At 49.8% G+C, this 25,817-nt stretch overlaps 1 protein-coding gene across 1 annotated transcript in view; it reads right to left on the reverse strand.

Moving 5' to 3' along the window:
• Positions 1–3,951: 3,951 nt before the first annotated feature.
• LOC148519797 (uncharacterized) overlaps positions 3,952–25,817 on the reverse strand; it is a 91,911-nt gene continuing 70,045 nt past the window's right edge. The window contains exons 2-3 of the mRNA XM_088476087.1: positions 5,046–5,122; positions 3,952–4,518 (exon numbers count right to left, since the gene is read on the reverse strand). Coding sequence (XP_088332213.1) covers positions 4,243–4,518; positions 5,046–5,122 — 353 coding nt within the window. The 3' untranslated portion in view covers positions 3,952–4,242. The remainder of the gene's footprint in view (positions 4,519–5,045; positions 5,123–25,817) is intronic.

Below are 25,817 nucleotides of genomic sequence, written 5' to 3' on the forward strand. Positions count from 1 at the left end.
TATGTGGTGTCTCTCTTTCCGGCCGACACAAGCCTGCAGAGGTGCAAAGACCTGCTGGTGAACACACTGTCAGCTGAAGCGGAACGTGACACGTCAACGGCTCCTTCTTCATTTTCTCCCGCAACTGGGGCTGCCAGGAAAAAACTTAGGTATCCTAAGCAACCCGCTGGCGGTGATGAAGGGAGGCAGGACCAAGTTTGGACATCTGGTCCGGACTGAAGGACCTGGCAACAATTTCTGACATGTCTACTGTCACTGCATATGATACTGTCACCATTGACAGAATGGTGGAGGATTACATCGGTGACAGCATCCAAGTAGGCATGTCAGACAGTCCATACCTGTACTGGCAGGAAAAAGAGGCAATTTGGAGGCCCCTGTACAAACTGGCTCTATTTTACCTGAGTTGCCCCCCCTCCAGTGTGTACTCCGAAAGAGTGTTTAGTGCAGCCGGGAACCTTGTCAGCGAAAGGCGTAGGAGGTTGCTTCCACAGAATGTGGAGAAGATGATGTTCATCAAAATGAATTATCAGCTCTTCCAGGGAGACCAGCCTCCAGAAGGTACAGAGGGACCTGTGGTGATGGATTCAAGTGGGGACGAGTTAATACTTTGTGAGGATGAGGATGTACACACTGAAGAGGGTGAGGAATCGGTGGATGAGGAGGATGAGGATGACATCTTGCCTCCGTAGAGCCAGTTTGTGCAGGGACACATTAATTGCCAGCTTGTTTTGTGGGGGCCCAAACGAACCAATCATTTCAGCCACAGTTGTGTGGCAGACCCTGGCGCTGAAATGATTGGTTTGTTAAAGTGTGCATGTCCTGTTTATACAACATAAGGGTGGGTGGGAGGGCCCAAGGACAATTCCATCTTGCACCTCTTTTTTTTCTTTGCATTATGTACAGTTTGGGGCCTAGTTTTTCTAACTGCCATCCTGTCTGCCACTGCAGTGTCACTCCTAGATGGGCCACGTGTTTGTGCCGCCCACTCGTGTCGCTTAGCATAGTCATCCAGCTACCTCGGTGCAACCTTTTGGACATAAAAACACTATTGTGAGGTGAGAGGTGTTCAGAATAGACTGGAAATTAGTGGAAATTAAGGTTATTGAGGTTAATAATAGCATAGGAGCAGAAAAACCTACAAATTCTGTGATTTTAGCTGTTTTTATGCTTTGTTTAAAAAAAATACAGATCCAAAACACAAAACCCAGAACCCAAAACACGGAAGGGTGGTTTTGGCAAAACCAATCCAGATCCAAAACACGAAGAAAGATCCAGATCCAAAACCAAAACACAAAACACGAAAAGTGGCCGGTGCACACCCCTAATTCACATACATATATACACATTCCCAAGTTACAAACTTATTAAACTTAATTTCCATAGAGGTTTAAATTAACTTATTACACACACATAAAGGCTTAAAGCAGTTTAATAGCAGTATTATATATATAATCTCTATATCAAACTGTTTTAAACCTTTGTGTGTTTTATATATATATTTATGCTGCTGTTAAACCTTACTGTGATCAGATATTATATATAATATACTACACACACACAATGTATATACTGGTGCCAGACATCACACCCACCTGAGTTTTCTGTCACAGCTAGTGCCCGGCTGCAGTTGCCTAGGGAGGAGGGGGAGGGGTCAATGGGCGGAGCCTCAGAAGACACAGGGGCGGAGCCTCGGAATACACGGGGCAGAGCTACGGGCAACTCAGAGTATGCAGTACACAGCTGCAGTTGCCTAGGGAGGAAGGGGAGGGGTCAATGGGCGGAGCCTCGGAAGACATGGGGCGGAGCCTCAGAAGACACGGGGTGGAGCTATGGGCAACTCAGAGTATGCAGTACACAGCTGCAGTTGCCTAGGGAGGAGGGGGAGGGGTCAATGGGCAGAGCCTCGGAAGACATGGGGCGGAGCCTCAGAAGACACAGGGTGGAGCTATGGGCAACTCAGAGTATGCAGTACACAGCTGCAGTTGCCTAGGGAGGAGGGGGAGGGGTCAATGGGCGGAGCCTCGGAAGACATGGGGCGGAGCCTCAGAAGACACGGGTGGAGCTATGGGCAACTCAGAGTATGCAGTACACAGCTGCAGAGAGTTTAGCATGAATCAGAGGCGGAGTTTAGCGCAACTCACAGTTGGCCTGGGGACTGAGTTTCGGACAGCCCAGGGCAAAGCTTCACGCAAGCCCGAGGGTAGGAGGGGGTGGAATAGGCAAGAATTCTGGCTGCCAGTATAATGGATAGGCTTCAGAATGCTGTGGTGGTGACAGGAAAATAGTTTTTTCCTGTCTGCATTGCAGCAGTGAGTCTTGTGGGCCTATTTTCATGGGGAGGCCTGGAGCTGTAGCTCCACCCGCCCCATTGTTAATCCGGCCCTACCCCCCTGACCTGCCTACCAAATGGGGCGAGCTGTCGATCAACATCGACAGCCGCCCCTTTTGGATGCGAGTGCCGGAGCGAGTGATTTCTTGCTCGCTCCGGGGCTCGCGCTCGCACAGTGTGCATGCCGTGCACACTGCCCGGCCATCGACCCACTTGCGAGCGCTATGCTCTTGTGAGCGGGTCTGAATCAAGCCCAAAATTTGGCCTTTCCAATCTAATTTGTGTTGGCGTGCATGTGGTCAAATTGGTGAGATTTTTCCTATTTTCTGGAATTGCCCAACTATACGCCCCCTTTGCTGGAGGTAGAGGATTTGATGCTAAAGGTTACCGGTCTGCGGCTGTCTCTGCCCCCACCACTGCTCTCTAACATATATTCCAGGATGATGTCCCAGTTCACCACAGATATTTTATGTCATGTACTTATTGCTACCAGGGCAGCTATTGCACAGTTCTGGAAGCAGGATAAACCTCCCCCCTTTCTTTCATTAAGTCCAAAATAAATGATAGTTTCCGCATGGAAACTTTGCACTGCCCCTATTCGTCTTCCGCTAACTCACCAATGATAAAGTGGTTCAGCTGGCATGAATTTATCATGGTAGGTCCATGCCTTCCAATAACCACACATTGATACTTCAAGGTTTTGATATGTTCTGTATTTTGGTTTGTCTATTGCAGTTGTGGAGTGTTCTCTACTATGTGTGTATGTCATACACTGATTTTGATTTGTTTTCTGGTTTAATGTGATATTTTGTTTTTGGCGACTGATATTTGCCTGTATCCCCCCCATGTTTTTTCTTTCCATTCTCTTTTTTCTGTACCCCTTCTTTTTGTTTGAAAAAAAAGGGTATCTCCTGTTTTGCACCAAGCCAATGAGTGCCTTCAAAATAAAGAGTACTCAGATCAGGACAACAAGGCACATCAGCTTTTGGTGATGTATTGTAGGGACTCAGAGGAAAATGCAGACATGACTGGTTAATGTGGAAAATACAACGAGTCCGGCGTGCACATGCGCAAGCCCCGCCAAGTGACTGACTTTCAGTCGCTACGGGTCTGCCTACAAGACGGGGCAGCTGTCGATGGTGAGTGAAAGCTCACCCCGTTTTGTAGGTGGGTAGGAGGGGTGGTTGGCCAAACGCAGGTGTTCCCTTAGGAAAGCCTGGCATTTGAGGGAGGACCTACGGGCATCACAACTGATGTCAGTAGTGGACTTCCTGCTCTATTAGAGCAGGAAGTCCACTCAGCCTTGCGGAAGCTGAGACCCTACCACAGGGTCCCGTCACAAGGCCGATGGTCGCGATTATCGCGAATGGCTCATTGCCGCTCGCACAAGCTGTGGGTGGGAGAGGCAGGAGATGAAAATAAAAATGCCCACATTACCTGCGAGTGGCTGCCCCTTATGAGCGGGTTTCAATAAGGCCCAGTGTCTGCGGAAGTCACAACAAATATGGAATGCCAAACATTCAAAAACAGGGGCAATTGAGGTGGAGAAAGTCCAATGTTTATGGTACTAATAACAACTGAATCTCATCCTAAAGAAAGAGCAGGAGAAATCGGACAGAAACTATTTTAAAACATGCTAAAAATAAAAGAAATCTAAAAAAATTAACTAATTAAATTAACAGAGTGGACAGTGCACTCCGCCAAGCTGTGTGCACGCCACTTGAGGAATGCCCAGGGAGGTTGGTTGGTGCCACAGGGGTTCCCGACGCATAATGGAGATAATACTGATGAGGAGGATTTTGGGCATATGACGGTAGGGGATGACAAGCACCCAATTCCGTGGGAACTGTTTGCTTGGAGTGCGCATAGTGGTATCGTCGAATTCATTGACCATAACACGACACACCACCTCATACATGAGCCTCCTGCAAATATACTGGGTTTGGGGCTTCATTTTCCGCCATGTTGATGCCAAAAACTGTCAAATCATCCGAATTTGTCTGCAGGGCCTCCTCGGCACATTTTAAAAAGGTATCTGCCCAAACTGGTCCAGAACTTGAGGCTGGAGATGCTTTGGCTGCCAACCTTTGCTTCTTGGCGGCAGGTTGGGAAGGTGGTGGTGGTGCCTCTACGATGGTCTCCTCAAGTTCCAATAGCTCACTGGCCGGAGTGCCAGGATCCACTTCCTCCATAGGAAAGAAATAGGAGAGAAACAAATGTTAATTATCCAATAAAATACAGAGCTAAAATGGTCACAATGTACAACAAAACAATATTCAGTATGTGATTCCGCAACACCTAAGGCCGGAGGATGAAAAACCAATGCTGGAAGGGCACCAGCAGAAGATCCAGACAGAGGTGAGTAAGGCCCCTAGGCCTTACAACTCCACCATCTAACTACCCTACTTAGGGGTACCTGACATTAACCCCCCTTTCCCTAGTCCCCACGGGAGACGCTAATTCAAACACACCACCCTCCTAATAAGTCCAAACCGCTGGCTTACATACGTTTGGTATGCTGGCGTCTGTATTTCCACGTGTGGCTGATGATAGGAGCTGGTATTTAGACGCCAATCATTAGTCCCATGCTAGATTTTCACCATTGAGAAGCCAATGATTGTCATTTCAACTGGTGGCTTCATGACTACATACCATGAGGAAATTCAAAAACTACAAAAAAAGCAGTTTTTTACCAAATGGTTGATGTACTTACGGTATCCTGGATCTCCGGTACAACCACAGGACAGTCCTCCTCCACGTCCTCATCCAGTGAGCTAGTTGACTGTTTCTCTGGGAAGAAGGACAGTATGTCATAGTACCATAACATTGGTTTCTTCACCGCATCTACACCCTTATGCACATCACCTTTATGCTGTGCCCCAATTTATGCAGATCCCCCATATATGCTGTGCCCCCTTATGCAGAGCCCCCAATTATGCAGATCCCCCAGATATGCTGTGCCCCCTTATGCAGAGAGGTAAGCAGGAGATATCTGTGATACTAGTGTATGGGGACAATGGCCATTCCGGGACAGGAAGGTAAGCAGGAGATATCTGTGATTCTAGTGTATGGGGACAGCTGGCCATTCCGGGAGAGGAAGGTAAGCAAGAGATATCTGTGATACTAGTGTATGGGGACAGCTGGCCATTCCGGGAGAGTAAGGTAAGTAGGAGATATCTGTGATACTAGTGTATGTGGACAGAGGGCCATTCCAGGAGAGGAAGGTAAGTAGGAGATATCTGTGATACTAGTGTATGGGGACAGCGGGCCATTCCGGGAGAGAGAGATAAGCAGGAGATATCTGTGATACTAGTGTATGGGGACAGCGGGCCATTCAGGGAGATGAAGGTAAGTAGGAGATATCTGTGATACTAGTGTATGGGGACAGCGGGCCATTCAGGGAGAGAGAGGTAAGTAGGAGATATCTGTGATACTAGTGTATGGGGACAGCTGGCCATTCCAGGAGAGGAAGGTAAGTAGGAGATATCTGTGATTCTAGTGTATGGCGACAGCTGGCCATTCCGGGAAAGGAAGGTAAGCAGGAGATATCTGTGATACTAGTGTATGGGGACAGCTGGCCATTCCGGAAGAGGAAGGTAAGCAGGAGATATCTGTGATACTAGTGTATGGGGAGGTATCTGTGATACTAGTGTATGGGGACAGCGGCCATTTTGGGAGAGGAAGGTAAGCAAGAGATATCTGTGATACTAGTGTATGGGGACAGCTGGCCATTCCAGGAGAGGAAGATAAGCAGGAGTTATCTGTGATACTAGTGTATGGAGACAGTGGGCTATTCCAGGAGAGAAGGGTAAGTAGGAGATATCTGTGATACTAGTGTATGGGGACAGCGGCCATTCCGGGAGAGGAAGGTAAGCCGGAGATATCTGTGATACTAGTGTATGGGGACAGTGGCCATTCCGGGAGAGAAAGGTAAGCAGGAGATATCTGTGATACTAGTGTATGGGGACAGCAGCCATTCCGGGAGAGGAAGGTAAGCAGGAGATATCTGTGATACTAGTGTATGGGGACAGCTGGCCATTCCGGGAGAGAAAGGTAAGCAGGAGTTATCTGTGATACTAGTGTCTGGGGACAGCGGGACATTCCAGGAGAGGAAGGTAATTAGGAGATATCTGTGATACTAGTGTATGGGGACAGCTGGCCATTCCGGGAGAGGAAGGTAAGCAGGAGATATCTGTGAAACTAGTGTATGAGGATAGCGGGACATTCCGGGAGAGGAAGGTAAGTAGGAGATACCTGTGGTACTAGTGTATGGGGACAGCTGGCTATTCCGGGAGAGAAAGGAAAGCAGGAGATATCTGTGATATTAGTGTATGGGGACAGCTGGCTATTCCGGGAGAGAAAGGTAAGCAGGAGATATCTGTGATATTAGTGTATGGGGACAGCGGCCATTTTGGGAGAGGAAGGTAAGCAGGAGATATCTGTGATACTAGTGTATGGGGACAGCTGGCCATTCCAGGAGAGGAAGATAAGCAGGAGTTATCTATGATACTAGTGTATGGAGACAGTGGGCTATTCCAGGAGAGAAGGGTAAGTAGGAGATATCTGTGATACTAGTGTATGGGGACAGTGGCCATTCCAGGAGAGAAAGGTAAGCAGGAGATATCTGTGATACTAGTGTATGGGTACAGCAGCCATTCCGGGAGAGGAAGGTAAGCAGGAGATATCTGTGATACTAGTGTATGAGGACAGTGAGCCATTCCGGGAGAGAAAGGTAAGCAGGAGATATCTGTGATACTAGTGTATGAGGACAGCGGGCTATTCCGGGAGAGAAAGGTAAGCAGGAGATATCTGTGATACTAGTGTATGGGGACAGCTGGTCATTCTGGGAGAGGAAGGTAAGCAGGAGATATCTGTGATACTAGTGTATGGGGACAGCGGGCCATTCCGGGAGAGGAAGGTAAGCAGGAGATATCTGTGATACTAGTGTATGGGGACAGCGGCCATTCCGGGAGAGAAAGGTAAGCAGGAGATATCTGTGATACTAGTGTATGGGGACAGCGGGCCATTCCGGGAGAGGAAGGTAAGCAGGAGATATCTGTGATACTAGAGTAAGGGGACAGTGGCCATTCCGGGAGAGAAAGGTAAGCAGGAGAGATATGTGATACTAGTGTATGGGGACAGCGGGCCATTCCGGGAGAGAAAGGTAAGCAGGAGAGATATGTGATACTAGTGTATGGGGACAGCGGGCCATTCCGGGAGAGAAAGGTAAGCAAGAGATATCTGTGATAATAGTGTATGGGGACTGCAGCCATTCCGGGAGAGGAAGGTAAGCAGGAGATATCTGTGATACTAGTGTATGGGGACTGCAGCCATTCCGGGAGAGGAAGGTAAGCAGGAGATATCTGTGATACTAGTGTATGGGGACAGCGGGCATTCCGGGAGAGAAAGGTAAGCAGGAGAGATATGTGATACTAGTGTATGGGGACAGCGGGCAATTCCGGGAGAGAAAGGTAAGCAGGAGATATCTGTGATACTAGTGTATGGGGACAGCGGCCATTCCGGGAGAGAAAGGTAAGCAGGAGATATCTGTGATACTAGTGTATGGGGACAGCGGGCCATTCCCGGAGAGGAAGGTAAGCAGGAGATATCTGTGATACTAGTGTATGGGGACAGTGGCCATTCCGGGAGAGAAAGGTAAGCAGGAGAGATATGTGATACTAGTGTATGGGGACAGCGGGCCATTCCGGGAGAGAAAGGTAAGCAGGAGATATCTGTGATACTAGTGTATGGGGACTGCAGCCATTCCGGGAGAGGAAGGTAAGCAGGAGATATCTGTGATACTAGTGTATGGGGACTGCAGCCTTTCCGGGAGAGGAAGGTAAGCAGGAGATATCTGTGATACTAGTGTATGGGGACAGCGGGCCATTCAGCAGGAGAGATATGTGATACTAGTGTATGGGGACAGCGGGCCATTCCGGGAGAGAAAGGTAAGCAGGAGATATCTGTGATACTAGTGTATGGGGACAGCGGGCCATTCCGGGAGAGGAAGGTAAGCAGGAGATATCTGTGATACTAGTGTATGGGGACAGTGGCCATTCCAGGAGAGAAAGGTAAGTAGGAGAGATATGTGATACTAGTGTATGAGGACAGCGGCCATTCCGGGAGAGGAAGGTAAGCAGGAGATATCTGTGATACTAGTGTATGGGGACAGCGGGATATTCCGAGGGAGAGGAAGGTAAGCAGGAGATATCTGTGATACTAGTGTATGAGGACAGCAGCCATTCCGGGAGAGGAAGGTAAGCAGGAGATATCTGTGATACTAGTGTATGGGGACAGCGGGCCATTCCGGGAGAGGATGGTAAGCAGGAGATATCTGTGATACTAGTGTATGAGGACAGCGGCCATTACGGGAGAGAAAGGTAAGCAGGAGAGATATGTGATACTAGTGTATGGGGACAGCGGCCATTCCGGGAGAGGAAGGTAAGCTGGAGATATCTGTGATACTAGTGTATGAGGACAGCGGCCATTCCTGGAGAGAAAGGTAAGCAGGAGAGATATGTGATACTAGTGTATGGGGTCAGCGGGCCATTCCGGGAGAGAAAGGTAAGCAGGAGATATCTGTGATACTAGTGTATGGGGACTGCAGCCATTCCGGGAGAGGAAGGTAAGCAGGAGATATCTGTGATACAAATGTATGGGGACAGCGGGCCATCCCGGGAGAGAAAGGTAAGCAGGAGAGATATGTGATACTAGTGTATGGGGACAGCGGGCCATTCCGGGAGAGAAAGGTAAGCAGGAGATATCTGTGATACTAGTGTATGGGGACAGCGGCCATTTCGGGAGAGAAAGGTAAGCAGGAGATATCTGTGATACTAGTGTATGGGGACAGCGGGCCATTCCGGGAGAGGAAGGTAAGCAGGAGATATCTGTGATACTAGTGTATCGGGACAGTGGCCATTCCGGGAGAGAAAGGTAAGCAGGAGATATCTGTGATACTAGTGTATGGGGACAGCGGGACATTCCGGGAGAGGAAGGTAAGAAGGAGATATCTGTGATACTAGTGTATGGGGACAGCGGCCATTCCGGGAGAGGAAGGTAAGTAGGAGATATCTGTGATACTAGTGTATGGGGACAGTGAGCCATTCCAGGAGAGGAAGGTAAGCAGGAGATATCTGTGATACTAGTGTATGAGGACAGCGGCCATTCCAGGAGAGGAAGGTAAGCAGGAGATATCTGTGATACTAATGTATGGGGACAGCGGGCCATTCCGGGAGAGGATGGTAAGCAGGAGATATCTGTGATACTAGTGTATGGGGACAGCGGGCCATTCCCGGAGAGGAAGGTAAGCAGGAGATATCTGTGATACTAGTGTAAGAGGACAGCGGTCATTCCGGGAGAGAAAGGTAAGCAGGAGAGATATGTGATACTAGTGTATGGGGACAGCGGGCCATTCCGGGAGAGGAAGGTAAGCTGGAGATATCTGTGATACTAGTGTATGAGGACAGCGGCCATTCCTGGAGAGAAAGGTAAGCAGGAGAGATATGTGATACTAGTGTATGGGGACAGCGGGCCATTCCGGGAGAGAAAGGTAAGCAGGAGAGATATGTGATACTAGTGTATGGGGACAGCGGGCCATTCCGGGAGAGAAAGGTAAGCAGGAGATATCTGTGATACTAGTGTATGGGGACTGCAGCCATTCCGGGAGAAGAAGGTAAGTAGGAGATATCTGTGATACTAGTGTATGGGGACTGCAGCCATTCCGGGAGAGGAAGGTAAGCAGGAGATATCAGTGATACTAGTGTATGGGGACAGCGGGCCATTCCGGGAGAGAAAGGTAAGCAGGAGATATCTGTGATACTAGTGTATGGGGACAGCGGCCATTCCGGGAGAGAAAGGTAAGCAGGAGATATCTGTGATACTAATGTATGGGGACAGCGGGCCATTCCGGGAGAGGAAGGTAAGCAGGAGATATCTGTGATACTAGTGTATGGGGACCGTGGCCATTCCGGGACAGAAAGGTAAGTAGGAGAGATATGTGATACTAGTGTATGAGGACAGCGGCCATTCCGGGAGAGGAAGGTAAGCAGGAGATATCTGTGATACTAGTGTATGGGGACAGCGGGCTATTCCGGGAGAGGAAGGTAAGCAGGAGATATCTGTGATACTAGTGTATGAGGACAGCAGCCATTCCGGGAGAGGAAGGTAAGCAGGAGATATCTTTGATACTAGTGTATGGGGACAGCGGGCCTTTCCGGGAGAGGATGGTAAGCAGGAGATATCTGTGATACTAGTGTATGAGGACAGCGGCCATTCCGGGAGAGAAAGGTAAGCAGGAGAGATATGTGATACTAGTGTATGGGGACAGCGGCCATTCCTCGAGAGAAAGGTAAGCAGGAGAGATATGTGATACTAGTGTATGGGGACAGCGGGCCATTCCGGGAGAGGAAGGTAAGCAGGAGATATCTGTGATACTAGTGTATCGGGACAGCGGCCATTCCTGGAGAGAAAGGTAAGCAGGAGAGATATGTGATACTAGTATATGGGGACAGCGGGCCATTCCGGGAGAGAAAGGAAAGCAGGAGATATCTGTGATACTAGTGTATCGGGACAGCGGCCATTCCTGGAGAGAAAGGTAAGCAGGAGAGATATGTGATACTAGTATATGGGGACAGCGGGCCATTCCGGGAGAGAAAGGAAAGCAGGAGATATCTGTGATACTAGTGTATGAGGACTGCAGCCATTCCGGGAGAGGAAGGTAAGCAGGAGATATCTGTGATACTAGTGTATGGGGACTGCAGCCATTCCGGGAGAGGAAGGTAAGCAGGAGATATCTGTGATACTAGTGTATGGGGACAGCGGGCCATTCCGGGAGAGAAAGGAAAGCAGGAGAGATATGTGATACTAGTGTATGGGGACAGCGGGCCATTCCGGGAGAGAAAGGTAAGCAGGAGATATCTGTGATATTTAGTGTATGGGGACAGCGGGCCATTCCAGGAGAGAAAGGTATCCAGGAGATATCTGTGATACTAGTGTATGGGGACAGCGGGCCATTCCGGGAGAGGAAGGTAAGCAGGAGATATCTGTGATACTAGTGTATGGGGACAGTGGCCATTCCGGGAGAGAAAGGTAAGCAGGAGAGATATGTGATACTAGTGTATGAGGACAGCGGCCATTCCGGGAGAGGAAGGTAAGCAGGAGATATCTATGATACTAGTGTATGGGGACAGTGGGCTATTCCGGGAGAGGAAGGTAAGCAGGAGATATCTGTGATACTAGTGTATGGGGACAGCGGGCCATTCCGGGAGAGAAAGGTAAGCAGGAGATATCTGTGATACTAGTGTATGGGGACTGCAGCCATTCCGGGAGAGGAAGGTAAGTAGGAGACATCTGTGTTACTAGTGTATGAGGACAGCGGCCATTCCGGGAGAGGAAGGTAAGCAGGAGTTATCTGTGATACTAGTGTATGGGGACAATGGCCATTCCGGGAGAGTAAGGTAAGCAGGAGATATCTGTGATACTAGTGTATGGGGACAGTGGCCATTCCAGGAGAGAAAGGTAAGTAGGAGAGATATGTGATACTAGTGTATGAGGACAGCGGCCATTCCGGGAGAGGAAGGTAAGCAGGAGATATCTGTGATACTAGTGTATGGGGACAGCGGGCTATTCCGGGAGAGGAAGGTAAGCAGGAGATATCTGTGATACTAGTGTATGAGGACAGCAGCCATTCCGGGAGAGGAAGGTAAGCAGGAGATATCTGTGATACTAGTGTATGGGGACAGCGGGCCATTCCGGGAGAGGATGGTAAGCAGGAGATATCTGTGATACTAGTGTATGAGGACAGCGGCCATTACGGGAGAGAAAGGTAAGCAGGAGAGATATGTGATACTAGTGTATGGGGACAGCGGCCATTCCGGGAGAGGAAGGTAAGCTGGAGATATCTGTGATACTAGTGTATGAGGACAGCGGCCATTCCTGGAGAGAAAGGTAAGCAGGAGAGATATGTGATACTAGTGTATGGGGTCAGCGGGCCATTCCGGGAGAGAAAGGTAAGCAGGAGATATCTGTGATACTAGTGTATGGGGACTGCAGCCATTCCGGGAGAGGAAGGTAAGCAGGAGATATCTGTGATACAAATGTATGGGGACAGCGGGCCATTCCGGGAGAGAAAGGTAAGCAGGAGAGATATGTGATACTAGTGTATGGGGACAGCGGGCCATTCCGGGAGAGAAAGGTAAGCAGGAGATATCTGTGATACTAGTGTATGGGGACAGCGGCCATTTCGGGAGAGAAAGGTAAGCAGTTGATATCTGTGATACTAGTGTATGGGGACAGCGGGCCATTCCGGGATAGGAAGGTAAGCAGGAGATATCTGTGATACTAGTGTATCGGGACAGTGGCCATTCCGGGAGAGAAAGGTAAGCAGGAGAGATATGTGATACTAGTGTATGAGGACAGCGGCCATTCCGGGAGAGGAAGGTAAGCAGGAGATATCTGTGATGCTAGTGTAAGGGGACAGCGGGCAATTCCGGGAGAGGAAGGTAAGCTGGAGATATCTGTGATACTAGTGTATGGGGACAGCGGGCCCTTCCGGGAGAGGAAGGTAAGCAGGAGATATCTGTGATACTAGTGTATGGGGACAGCGGGCCATTCCGGGAGAGGAAGGTAAGCAGGAGATATCTGTGATACTAGTGTATGGTGACAGCGGGACATTCCGGGAGAGGAAGGTAAGAAGGAGATATCTGTGATACTAGTGTATGGGGACAGCGGCCATTCCGGGAGAGGAAGGTAAGTAGGAGATATCTGTGATACTAGTGTATGGGGACAGTGAGCCATTCCAGGAGAGGAAGGTAAGCAGGAGATTTCTGTGATACTAGTGTATGAGGACAGCGGCCATTCCAGGAGAGGAAGGTAAGCAGGAGATATCTGTGATACTAATGTATGGGGACAGCGGGCCATTCCGGGAGAGGATGGTAAGCAGGAGATATCTGTGATACTAGTGTATGGGGACAGCGGGCCATTCCGGGAGAGGAAGGTAAGCAGGAGATATCTGTGATACTAGTGAAGAGGACAGCGGCCATTCCGGGAGAGAAAGGTAAGCAGGAGAGATATGTGATACTAGTGTATGGGGACAGCGGGCCATTCCAGGAGAGGAAGGTAAGCTGGAGATATCTGTGATACTAGTGTATGGGGACAGTGAGCAATTCCAGGAGAGGAAGGTAAGCAGGAGATATCTGTGATACTAGTGTATGAGGACAGCGGCCATTCCAGGAGAGGAAGGTAAGCAGGAGATATCTGTGATACTAATGTATGGGGACAGCGGGCCATTCCGGGAGAGGATGGTAAGCAGGAGATATCTGTGATACTAGTGTATGGGGACAGCGGGCCACTCCGGGAGAGGAAGGTAAGCAGGAGATATCTGTGATACTAGTGAAGAGGACAGCGGCCATTCCGGGAGAGAAAGGTAAGCAGGAGAGATATGTGATACTAGTGTATGGGGACAGCGGGCCATTCCAGGAGAGGAAGGTAAGCTGGAGATATCTGTGATACTAGTGTATGAGGACAGCGGCCATTCCTGGAGAGAAAGGTAAGCCGGAGAGATATGTGATACTAGTGTATGGGGACAGCGGGCCATTCCGGGAGAGAAAGGTAAGCAGGAGAGATATGTGATACTAGTGTATGGGGACAGCGGGCCATTCCGGGAGAGAAAGGTAAGCAGGAGATATCTGTGATACTAGTGTATGGGGACTGCAGCCATTCCGGGAGAAGAAGGTAAGTAGGAGATATCTGTGATACTAGTGTATGGGGACTGCAGCCATTCTGGGAGAGGAAGGTAAGCAGGAGATATCAGTGATACTAGTGTATGGGGACAGCGGCCATTCCGGGAGAGAAAGGTAAGCAGGAGATATCTGTGATACTAATGTATGGGAACAGCGGGCCATTCCGGGAGAGGAAGGTAAGCAGGAGATATCTGTGATACTAGTGTATGGGGACCGTGGCCATTCCGGGACAGAAAGGTAAGTAGGAGAGATATGTGATACTAGTGTATGAGGACAGCGGCCATTCCGGGAGAGGAAGGTAAGCAGGAGATATCTGTGATACTAGTGTAAGAGGACAGCGGCCATTCCGGTAGAGAAAGGTAAGCAGGAGAGATATGTGATACTAGTGTATGGGGACAGCGGGCCATTCCAGGAGAGGAAGGTAAGCTGGAGATATCTGTGATACTAGTGTATGAGGACAGCGGCCATTCCTGGAGAGAAAGGTAAGCAGGAGAGATATGTGATACTAGTGTATGGGGACAGCGGGCCATTCCGGGAGAGAAAGGTAAGCAGGAGAGATATGTGATACTAGTGTATGGGGACAGCGGGCCATTCCGGGAGAGAAAGGTAAGCAGGAGATATCTGTGATACTAGTGTATGGGGACTGCAGCCATTCCGGGAGAAGAAGGTAAGTAGGAGATATCTGTGATACTAGTGTATGGGGACTGCAGCCATTCCGGGAGAGGAAGGTAAGCAGGAAATATCAGTGATACTAGTGTATGGGGACAGCGGCCATTCCGGGAGAGAAAGGTAAGCAGGAGATATCTGTGATACTAATGTATGGGGACAGCGGGCCATTCCGGGAGAGGAAGGTAAGCAGGAGATATCTGTGATACTAGTGTATGGGGACCGTGGCCATTCCGGGACAGAAAGGTAAGTAGGAGAGATATGTGATACTAGTGTATGAGGACAGCGGCCATTCCGGGAGAGGAAGGTAAGCAGGAGATATCTGTGATACTAGTGTATGGGGACAGCGGGCTATTCCGGGAGAGGAAGGTAAGCAGGAGATATCTGTGATACTAGTGTATGAGGACAGCAGCCATTCCGGGAGAGGAAGTTAAGCAGGAGATATCTTTGATACTAGTGTATGGGGACAGCGGGCCATTCCGGGAGAGGATGGTAAGCAGGAGATATCTGTGATACTAGTGTATGAGGACAGCGGCCATTCCGGGAGAGAAAGGTAAGCAGGAGAGATATGTGATACTAGTGTATGGGGACAGCGGCCATTCCTGGAGAGAAAGGTAAGCAGGAGAGATATGTGATACTAGTGTATGGGGACAGCGGGCCATTCCGGGAGAGGAAGGTAAGCAGGAGATATCTGTGATACTAGTGTATCGGGACAGCGGCCATTCCTGGAGAGAAAGGTAAGCAGGAGAGATATGTGATACTAGTATATGGGGACAGCGGGCCATTCCGGGAGAGAAAGGAAAGCAGGAGATATCTGTGATACTAGTGTATCGGGACAGCGGCCATTCCTGGAGAGAAAGGTAAGCAGGAGAGATATGTGATACTAGTATATGGGGACAGCGGGCCATTCCGGGAGAGAAAGGAAAGCAGGAGATATCTGTGATACTAGTGTATGCGGACTGCAGCCATTCGGGGAGAGGAAGGTAAGCAGGAGATATCTGTGATACTAGTGTATGGGGACTGCAGCCATTCCGGGAGAGGAAGGTAAGCAGGAGATATCTGTGATACTAGTGTATGGGGACAGCGGCCATTCCGGGAGAGAAAGGTAAGCAGGAGATATCTGTGATACTAATGTATGGGGACAGCGGGCCATTCCGGGAGAGGAAGGTAAGCAGGAGATATCTGTGATACTAGTGTATGGGGACCGTGGCCATTCCGGGACAGAAAGGTAAGTAGGAGAGATATGTGATACTAGTGTATGAGGACAGCGGCCATTCCGGGAGAGGAAGGTAAGCAGGAGATATCTGTGATACTAGTGTATGGGGACAGCGGGCTATTCCGGGAGAGGAAGGTAAGCAGGAGATATCTGTGATACTAGTGTATGAGGACAGCAGCCATTCCGGGAGAGGAAGGTAAGCAGGAGATATCTTTGATACTAGTGTATGGGGACAGCGGGCCATTCCGGGAGAGGATGGTAAGCAGGAGATATCTGTGATACTAGTGTATGAGGACAGCGGCCATTCTGGGAGAGAAAGGTAAGCAGGAGAGATATGTGATACTAGTGTATGGGGACAGCGGCCATTCCTGGAGAGAAAGGTAAGCAGGAGAGATATGTGATACTAGTGTATGGGGACAGCGGGCCATTCCGGGAGAGGAAGGTAAGCAGGAGATATCTGTGATACTAGTGTATCGGGACAGCGGCCATTCCTGGAGAGAAAGGTAAGCAGGAGAGATATGTGATACTAGTATATGGGGACAGCGGGCCATTCCGGGAGAGAAAGGAAAGCAGGAGATATCTGTGATACTAGTGTATCGGGACAGCGGCCATTCCTGGAGAGAAAGGTAAGCAGGAGAGATATGTGATACTAGTATATGGGGACAGCGGGCCATTCCGGGAGAGAAAGGAAAGCAGGAGATATCTGTGATACTAGTGTATGAGGACTGCAGCCATTCCGGGAGAGGAAGGTAAGCAGGAGATATCTGTGATACTAGTGTATGGGGACTGCAGCCATTCCGGGAGAGGAAGGTAAGCAGGAGATATCTGTGATACTAGTGTATGGGGACAGCGGGCCATTCCGGGAGAGAAAGGAAAGCAGGAGAGATATGTGATACTAGTGTATGGGGACAGCGGGACATTCCGGGAGAGAAAGGTAAGCAGGAGATATCTGTGATATTTAGTGTATGGGGACAGCGGGCCATTCCGGGAGAGAAAGGTAACCAGGAGATATCTGTGATACTAGTGTATGGGGACAGCGGGCCATTCCGGGAGAGGAAGGTAAGCAGGAGATTTCTGTGATACTAGTGTATGGGGACAGTGGCCATTCCGGGAGAGAAAGGTTAGCAGGAGAGATATGTGATACTAGTGTATGAGGACAGCGGCCATTCCGGGAGAGGAAGGTAAGCAGGAGATATCTGTGATACTAGTGTATGGGGACAGTGGGCTATTCCGGGAGAGGAAGGTAAGCAGGAGATATCTGTGATACTAGTGTATGGGGACAGCGGGCCATTCCGGGAGAGAAAGGTAAGCAGGAGATATCTGTGATACTAGTGTATGGGGACTGCAGCCATTCCGGGAGAGGAAGGTAAGTAGGAGACATCTGTGTTACTAGTGTATGAGGACAGCGGCCATTCCGGGAGAGGAAGGTAAGCAGGAGTTATCTGTGATACTAGTGTATGGGGACAATGGCCATTCCGGGAGAGGAAGGTAAGCAGGAGTTATCTGTGATACTAGTGTATGAGGACAGCGGGCCATTCCGGGAGAGAAAGGTAAGCGGGACATATCTGTGATACTAGTGTATGGGGACAATGGCCATTCCGGGAGAGGAAGGTTAGTAGGAGTTATCTGTGATTCTAGTGTATGGGGACAGCAGGCCACTCCGGGAGAGGAAGGTAAGCAGGAGATATCTGTGATACTAGTGTATGGGGACAGTGGCCATTCCGGGAGAGAAAGGTAAGCAGGAGAGATATGTGATACTAGTGTATGAGGACAGCGGCCTTTCCGGGAGAGGAAGGTAAGCAGGAGATATCTGTGATACTAGTGTATGGGGACAGCGGGCCATTCTGGCAGAGAAAGGTAAGCAGGAGATATCTGTGATACTAGTGTATGGGGACAGCGGGCTATTCCGGGAGAGGAAGGTAAGCAGGAGATATCTGTGATACTAGTGTATGGGGACAGCGGGCCATTCTGGCAGAGAAAGGTAAGCAGGAGATATCTGTGATACTAGTGTATGGGGACAGCGGGCCATTCCGGGAGAGGAAGGTAAGCAGGAGATATCTGTGATACTAGTGTATGGGGACAGTGGCCATTCCAGGAGAGAAAGGTAAGTAGGAGAGATATGTGATACTAGTGTATGGGGACAGCGGGCCATTCCGGGAGAGAAAGGTAAGCAGGAGATATCTGTGATACTAGTGTATGGGGACTGCAGCCATTCCGGGAGAGGAAGGTAAGCAGGAGATATCTGTGATACTAGTGTATGGGGACTGCAGCCTTTCCGGGAGAGGAAGGTAAGCAGGAGATATCTGTGATACTAGTGTATGGGGACAGCGGGCCATTCAGCAGGAGAGATATGTGATACTAGTGTATGGGGACAGCGGGCCATTCCGGGAGAGAAAGGTAAGCAGGAGATATCTGTGATACTAGTGTATGGGGACAGCGGGCCATTCCGGGAGAGAAAGGTAAGCAGGAGATATCTGTGATACTAGTGTATGGGGACTGCAGCCATTCCGGGAGAAGAAGGTAAGTAGGAGATATCTGTGATACTAGTGTATGGGGACTGCAGCCATTCCGGGAGAGGAAGGTAAGCAGGAGATATCAGTGATACTAGTGTATGGGGACAGCGGCCATTCCGGGAGAGAAAGGTAAGCAGGAGATATCTGTGATACTAATGTATGGGGACAGCGGGCCATTCCGGGAGAGGAATGTAAGCAGGAGATATCTGTGATACTAGTGTATGGGGACCGTGGCCATTCCGGGACAGAAAGGTAAGTAGGAGAGATATGTGATACTAGTGTATGAGGACAGCGGCCATTCCGGGAGAGGAAGGTAAGCAGGAGATATCTGTGATACTAGTGTAAGAGGACAGCGGCCATTCCGGGAGAGAAAGGTAAGCAGGAGAGATATGTGATACTAGTGTATGGGGACAGCGGGCCATTCCAGGAGAGGAAGGTAAGCTGGAGATATCTGTGATACTAGTGTATGAGGACAGCGGCCATTCCTGGAGAGAAAGGTAAGCAGGAGAGATATGTGATACTAGTGTATGGGGACAGCGGGCCATTCCGGGAGAGAAAGGTAAGCAGGAGAGATATGTGATACTAGTGTATGGGGACAGCGGGCCATTCCGGGAGAGAAAGGTAAGCAGGAGATATCTGTGATACTAGTGTATGGGGACTGCAGCCATTCCGGGAGAAGAAGTTAAGTAGGAGATATCTGTGATACTAGTGTATGGGGACTGCAGCCATTCCGGGAGAGGAAGGTAAGCAGGAGATATCAGTGATACTAGTGTATGGGGACAGCGGCCATTCCGGGAGAGAAAGGTAAGCAGGAGATATCTGTGATACTAATGTATGGGGACAGCGGGCCATTCCGGGAGAGGAAGGTAAGCAGGAGATATCTGTGATACTAGTGTATGGGGACCGTGGCCATTCCGGGACAGAAAGGTAAGTAGGAGAGATATGTGATACTAGTGTATGAGGACAGCGGCCATTCCGGGAGAGGAAGGTAAGCAGGAGATATCTGTGATACTAGTGTATGGGGACAGCGGGCTATTCCGGGAGAGGAAGGTAAGCAGGAGATATCTGTGATACTAGTGTATGAGGACAGCAGCCATTCCGGGAGAGGAAGGTAAGCAGGAGATATCTTTGATACTAGTGTATGGGGACAGCGGGCCATTCCGGGAGAGGATGGTAAGCAGGAGATATCTGTGATACTAGTGTATGAGGACAGCGGCCATTCCGGGAGAGAAAGGTAAGCAGGAGAGATATGTGATACTAGTGTATGGGGACAGCGGCCATTCCTGGAGAGAAAGGTAAGCAGGAGAGATATGTGATACTAGTGTATGGGGACAGCGGGCCATTCCGGGAGAGGAAGGTAAGCAGGAGATATCTGTGATACTAGTGTATCGGGACAGCGGCCATTCCTGGAGAGAAAGGTAAGCAGGAGAGATATGTGATACTAGTATATGGGGACAGCGGGCCATTCCGGGAGAGAAAGGAAAGCAGGAGATATCTGTGATACTAGTGTATCGGGACAGCGGCCATTCCTGGAGAGAAAGGTAAGCAGGAGAGATATGTGATACTAGTATATGGGGACAGCGGGCCATTCCGGGAGAGAAAGGAAAGAAGGAGATATCTGTGATACTAGTGTATGAGGACTGCAGCCATTCCGGGAGAGGAAGGTAAGCAGGAGATATCTGTGATACTAGTGTATGGGGACTGCAGCCATTCCGGGAGAGGAAGGTAAGCAGGAGATACCTGTGATACTAGTGTATGGGGACAGCGGCCATTCCGGGAGAGAAAGGTAAGCAGGAGATATCTGTGATACTAATGTATGGGGACAGCGGGCCATTCCGGGAGAGGAAGGTAAGCAGGAGATATCTGTGATACTAGTGTATGGGGACCGTGGCCATTCCGGGACAGAAAGGTAAGTAGGAGAGATATGTGATACTAGTGTATGAGGACAGCGGCCATTCCGGGAGAGGAAGGTAAGCAGGAGATATCTGTGATACTAGTGTATGGGGACAGCGGGCTATTCTGGGAGAGGAAGGTAAGCAGGAGATATCTGTGATACTAGTGTATGAGGACAGCAGCCATTCCGGGAGAGGAAGGTAAGCAGGAGATATCTTTGATACTAGTGTATGGGGACAGCGGGCCATTCCGGGAGAGGATGGTAAGCAGGAGATATCTGTGATACTAGTGTATGAGGACAGCGGCCATTCCGGGAGAGAAAGGTAAGCAGGAGAGATATGTGATACTAGTGTATGGGGACAGTGGCCATTCCTGGAGAGAAAGGTAAGCAGGAGAGATATGTGATACTAGTGTATGGGGACAGCGGGCCATTCCGGGAGAGGAAGGTAAGCAGGAGATATCTGTGATACTAGTGTATCGGGACAGCGGCCATTCCTGGAGAGAAAGGTAAGCAGGAGAGATATGTGATACTAGTATATGGGGACAGCGGGCCATTCCGGGAGAGAAAGGAAAGCAGGAGATATCTGTGATACTAGTGTATCGGGACAGCGGCCATTCCTGGAGAGAAAGGTAAGCAGGAGAGATATGTGATACTAGTATATGGGGACAGCGGGCCATTCCGGGAGAGAAAGGAAAGCAGGAGATATCTGTGATACTAGTGTATGAGGACTGCAGCCATTCCGGGAGAGGAAGGTAAGCAGGAGATATCTGTGATACTAGTGTATGGGGACTGCAGCCATTCCGGGAGAGGAAGGTAAGCAGGAGATATCTGTGATACTAGTGTATGGGGACAGCGGGCCATTCCGGGAGAGAAAGGAAAGCAGGAGAGATATGTGATACTAGTGTATGGGGACAGCGGGCCATTCCGGGAGAGAAAGGTAAGCAGGAGATATCTGTGATATTTAGTGTATGGGGACAGCGGGCCATTCCGGGAGAGAAAGGTAACCAGGAGATATCTGTGATACTAGTGTATGGGGACAGCGGGCCATTCCGGGAGAGGAAGGTAAGCAGGAGATATCTGTGATACTAGTGTATGGGGACAGTGGCCATTCCGGGAGAGAAAGGTTAGCAGGAGAGATATGTGATACTAGTGTATGAGGACAGCGGCCATTCCGGGAGAGGAAGGTAAGCAGGAGATATCTGTGATACTAGTGTATGGGGACAGTGGGCTATTCCGGGAGAGGAAGGTAAGCAGGAGATATCTGTGATACTAGTGTATGGGGACAGCGGGCCATTCCGGGAGAGAAAGGTAAGCAGGAGATATCTGTGATACTAGTGTATGGGGACTGCAGCCATTCCGGGAGAGGAAGGTAAGTAGGAGACATCTGTGTTACTAGTGTATGAGGACAGCGGCCATTCCGGGAGAGGAAGGTAAGCAGGAGTTATCTGTGATACTAGTGTATGGGGACAATGGCCATTCCGGGAGAGGAAGGTAAGCAGGAGTTATCTGTGATACTAGTGTATGAGGACAGCGGGCCATTCCGGGAGAGGAAGGTAAGCAGGAGATATCTGTGATACTAGTGTATGGGGACAGTGGCCATTCCGGGAGAGAAAGGTAAGCAGGAGAGATATGTGATACTAGTGTATGAGGACAGCGGCCTTTCCGGGAGAGGAAGGTAAGCAGGAGATATCTGTGATACTAGTGTATGGGGACAGCGGGCCATTCTGGCAGAGAAAGGTAAGCAGGAGATATCTGTGATACTAGTGAATGGGGACAGCGGGCTATTCCGGGAGAGGAAGGTAAGCAGGAGATATCTGTGATACTAGTGTATGGGGACAGCGGGCCATTCTGGCAGAGAAAGGTAAGCAGGAGATATCTGTGATACTAGTGTATGGGGACAGCGGGCCATTCCGGGAGAGGAAGGTAAGCAGGAGATATCTGTGATACTAGTGTATGGGGACAGTGGCCATTCCAGGAGAGAAAGGTAAGTAGGAGAGATATGTGATACTAGTGTATGGGGACAGCGGGCCATTCCGGGAGAGAAAGGTAAGCAGGAGATATCTGTGATACTAGTGTATGGGGACTGCAGCCATTCCGGGAGAGGAAGGTAAGCAGGAGATATCTGTGATACTAGTGTATGGGGACTGCAGCCTTTCCGAGAGAGGAAGGTAAGCAGGAGATATCTGTGATACTAGTGTATGGGGACAGCGGGCCATTCAGCAGGAGAGATATGTGATACTAGTGTATGGGGACAGCGGGCCATTCCGGGAGAGAAAGGTAAGCAGGAGATATCTGTGATACTAGTGTATGGGGACAGCGGGCCATTCCGGGAGAGGAAGGTAAGCAGGAGATATCTGTGATACTAGTGTATGGGGACAGTGGCCATTCCAGGAGAGAAAGGTAAGTAGGAGAGATATGTGGTACTAGTGTATGAGGACAGCGGCCATTCCGGGAGAGGAAGGTAAGCAGGAGATATCTGTGATACTAGTGTATGGGGACAGCGGGCTATTCCGGGAGAGGAAGGTAAGCAGGAGATATCTGTGATACTAGTGTATGAGGACAGCAGCCATTCCGGGAGAGGAAGGTAAGCAGGAGATATCTGTGATACTAGTGTATGGGGACAGCGGGCCATTCCGGGAGAGGATGGTAAGCAGGAGATATCTGTGATACTAGTGTATGAGGACAGCGGCCATTCCTGGAGAGAAAGGTAAGCAGGAGAGATATGTGATACTAGTGTATGGGGACAGCGGCCATTCCGGGAGAGGAAGGTAAGCTGGAGATATCTGTGATACTAGTGTATGAGGACAGCGGCCATTCCTGGAGAGAAAGGTAAGCAGGAGAGAAATGTGATACTAGTGTATGGGGTCAGCGGGCCATTCCGGGAGAGAAAGGTAAGCAGGAGATATCTGTGATACTAGTGTATGGGGACTGCAGCCATTCCGGGAGAGGAAGGTAAGCAGGAGATATCTGTGATACAAATGTATGGGGACAGCGGGCCATTCCGGGAGAGAAAGGTAAGCAGGAGAGATATGTGATACTAGTGTATGGGGACAGCGGGCCCTTCCGGGAGAGAAAGGTAAGCAGGAGATATCTGTGATACTAGTGTATGGGGACAGCGGCCATTTCGGGAGAGAAAGGTAAGCTGGAGATATCTGTGATACTAGTGTATGGGGACAGCGGGCCATTCCGGGAGAGGAAGGTAAGCAGGAGATATCTGTGATACTAGTGTATCGGGACAGTGGCCATTCCGGGAGAGAAAGGTAAGCAGGAGAGATATGTGATACTAGTGTATGAGGACAGCGGCCATTCCAGGAGAGGAAGGTAAGCAGGAGATATCTGTGATACTAGTGTAAGGGGACAGCGGGCAATTCCGGGAGAGGAAGGTAAGCAGGAGATATCTGTGATACTAGTGTATGGGGACAGCGGGCCCTTCCGGGAGAGGAAGGTAAGCAGGAGATATCTGTGATACTAGTGTATGGGGACAGCGGGCCATTCCGGGAGAGGAAGGTAAGCAGGAGATATCTGTGATACTAGTGTATGGGGACAGCGGGACATTCCGGGAGAGGAAGGTAAGAAGGAGATATCTGTGATACTAGTGTATGGGGACAGCGGCCATTCCGGGAGAGGAAGGTAAGTAGGAGATATCTGTGATACTAGTGTATGGGGACAGTGAGCCATTCCAGGAGAGGAAGGTAAGCAGGAGATATCTGTGATACTAGTGTATGAGGACAGCGGCCATTCCAGGAGAGGAAGGTAAGCAGGAGATATCTGTGATACTAATGTATGGGGACAGCGGGCCATTCCGGGAGAGGATGGTAAGCAGGAGATATCTGTGATACTAGTGTATGGGGACAGCGGGCCATTCCGGGAGAGGAAGGTAAGCAGGAGATATCTGTGATACTAGTGTAAGAGGACAGCGGCCATTCCGGGAGAGAAAGGTAAGCAGGAGAGATATGTGATACTAGTGTATGGGGACAGCGGGCCATTCCGGGAGAGGAAGGTAAGCTGGAGATATCTGTGATACTAGTGTATGAGGACAGCGGCCATTCCTGGAGAGAAAGGTAAGCAGGAGAGATATGTGATACTAGTGTATGGGGACAGCGGGCCATTCCGGGAGAGAAAGGTAAGCAGGAGAGATATGTGATACTAGTGTATGGGGACAGCGGGCCATTCCGGGAGAGAAAGGTAAGCAGGAGATATCTGTGATACTAGTGTATGGGGACTGCAGCCATTCCGGGAGAAGAAGGTAAGTAGGAGATATCTGTGATACTAGTGTATGGGGACTGCAGCCATTCCGGGAGAGGAAGGTAAGCAGGAGATATCAGTGATACTAGTGTATGGGGACAGCGGGCCATTCCGGGAGAGAAAGGTAAGCAGGAGATATCTGTGATACTAGTGTATGGGGACAGCGGCCATTCCGGGAGAGAAAGGTAAGCAGGAGATATCTGTGATACTAATGTATGGGGACAGCGGGCCATTCCGGGAGAGAAAGGTAAGCAGGAGATATCTGTGATACTAGTGTATGGGGACAGCGGGCCATTCCGGCAGAGGAAGGTAAGCAGGAGATATCTGTGATACTAGTGTATGGGGACAGTGGCCATTCCAGGAGAGAAAGGTAAGTAGGAGAGATATGTGGTACTAGTGTATGAGGACAGCGGCCATTCCGGGAGAGGAAGGTAAGCAGGAGATATCTGTGATACTAGTGTATGGGGACAGCGGGCTATTCCGGGAGAGGAAGGTAAGCAGGAGATATCTGTGATACTAGTGTATGAGGACAGCAGCCATTCCGGGAGAGGAAGGTAAGCAGGAGATATCTGTGATACTAGTGTATGGGGACAGCGGGCCATTCCGGGAGAGGATGGTAAGCAGGAGATATCTGTGATACTAGTGTATGAGGACAGCGGCCATTCCGGGAGAGAAAGGTAAGCAGGAGAGATATGTGATACTAGTGTATGGGGACAGCGGCCATTCCGGGAGAGGAAGGTAAGCTGGAGATATCTGTGATACTAGTGTATGAGGACAGCGGCCATTCCTGGAGAGAAAGGTAAGCAGGAGAGATATGTGATACTAGTGTATGGGGTCAGCGGGCCATTCCGGGAGAGAAAGGTAAGCAGGAGATATCTGTGATACTAGTGTATGGGGACTGCAGACATTCCGGGAGAGGAAGGTAAGCAGGAGATATCTGTGATACAAATGTATGGGGACAGCGGGCCATTCCGGGAGAGAAAGGTAAGCAGGAGAGATATGTGATACTAGTGTATGGGGACAGCGGGCCCTTCCGGGAGAGAAAGGTAAGCAGGAGATATCTGTGATACTAGTGTATGGGGACAGCGGCCATTTCGGGAGAGAAAGGTAAGCTGGAGATATCTGTGATACTAGTGTATGGGGACAGCGGGCCATTCCGGGAGAGGAAGGTAAGCAGGAGATATCTGTGATACTAGTGTATCGGGACAGTGGC

The sequence above is a fragment of the Taudactylus pleione genome, unplaced genomic scaffold (assembly GCF_031769625.1).
Source record: "Taudactylus pleione unplaced genomic scaffold, aTauple2 ptg000182l, whole genome shotgun sequence".
Classification (NCBI taxonomy): domain Eukaryota; kingdom Metazoa; phylum Chordata; class Amphibia; order Anura; family Myobatrachidae; genus Taudactylus; species Taudactylus pleione.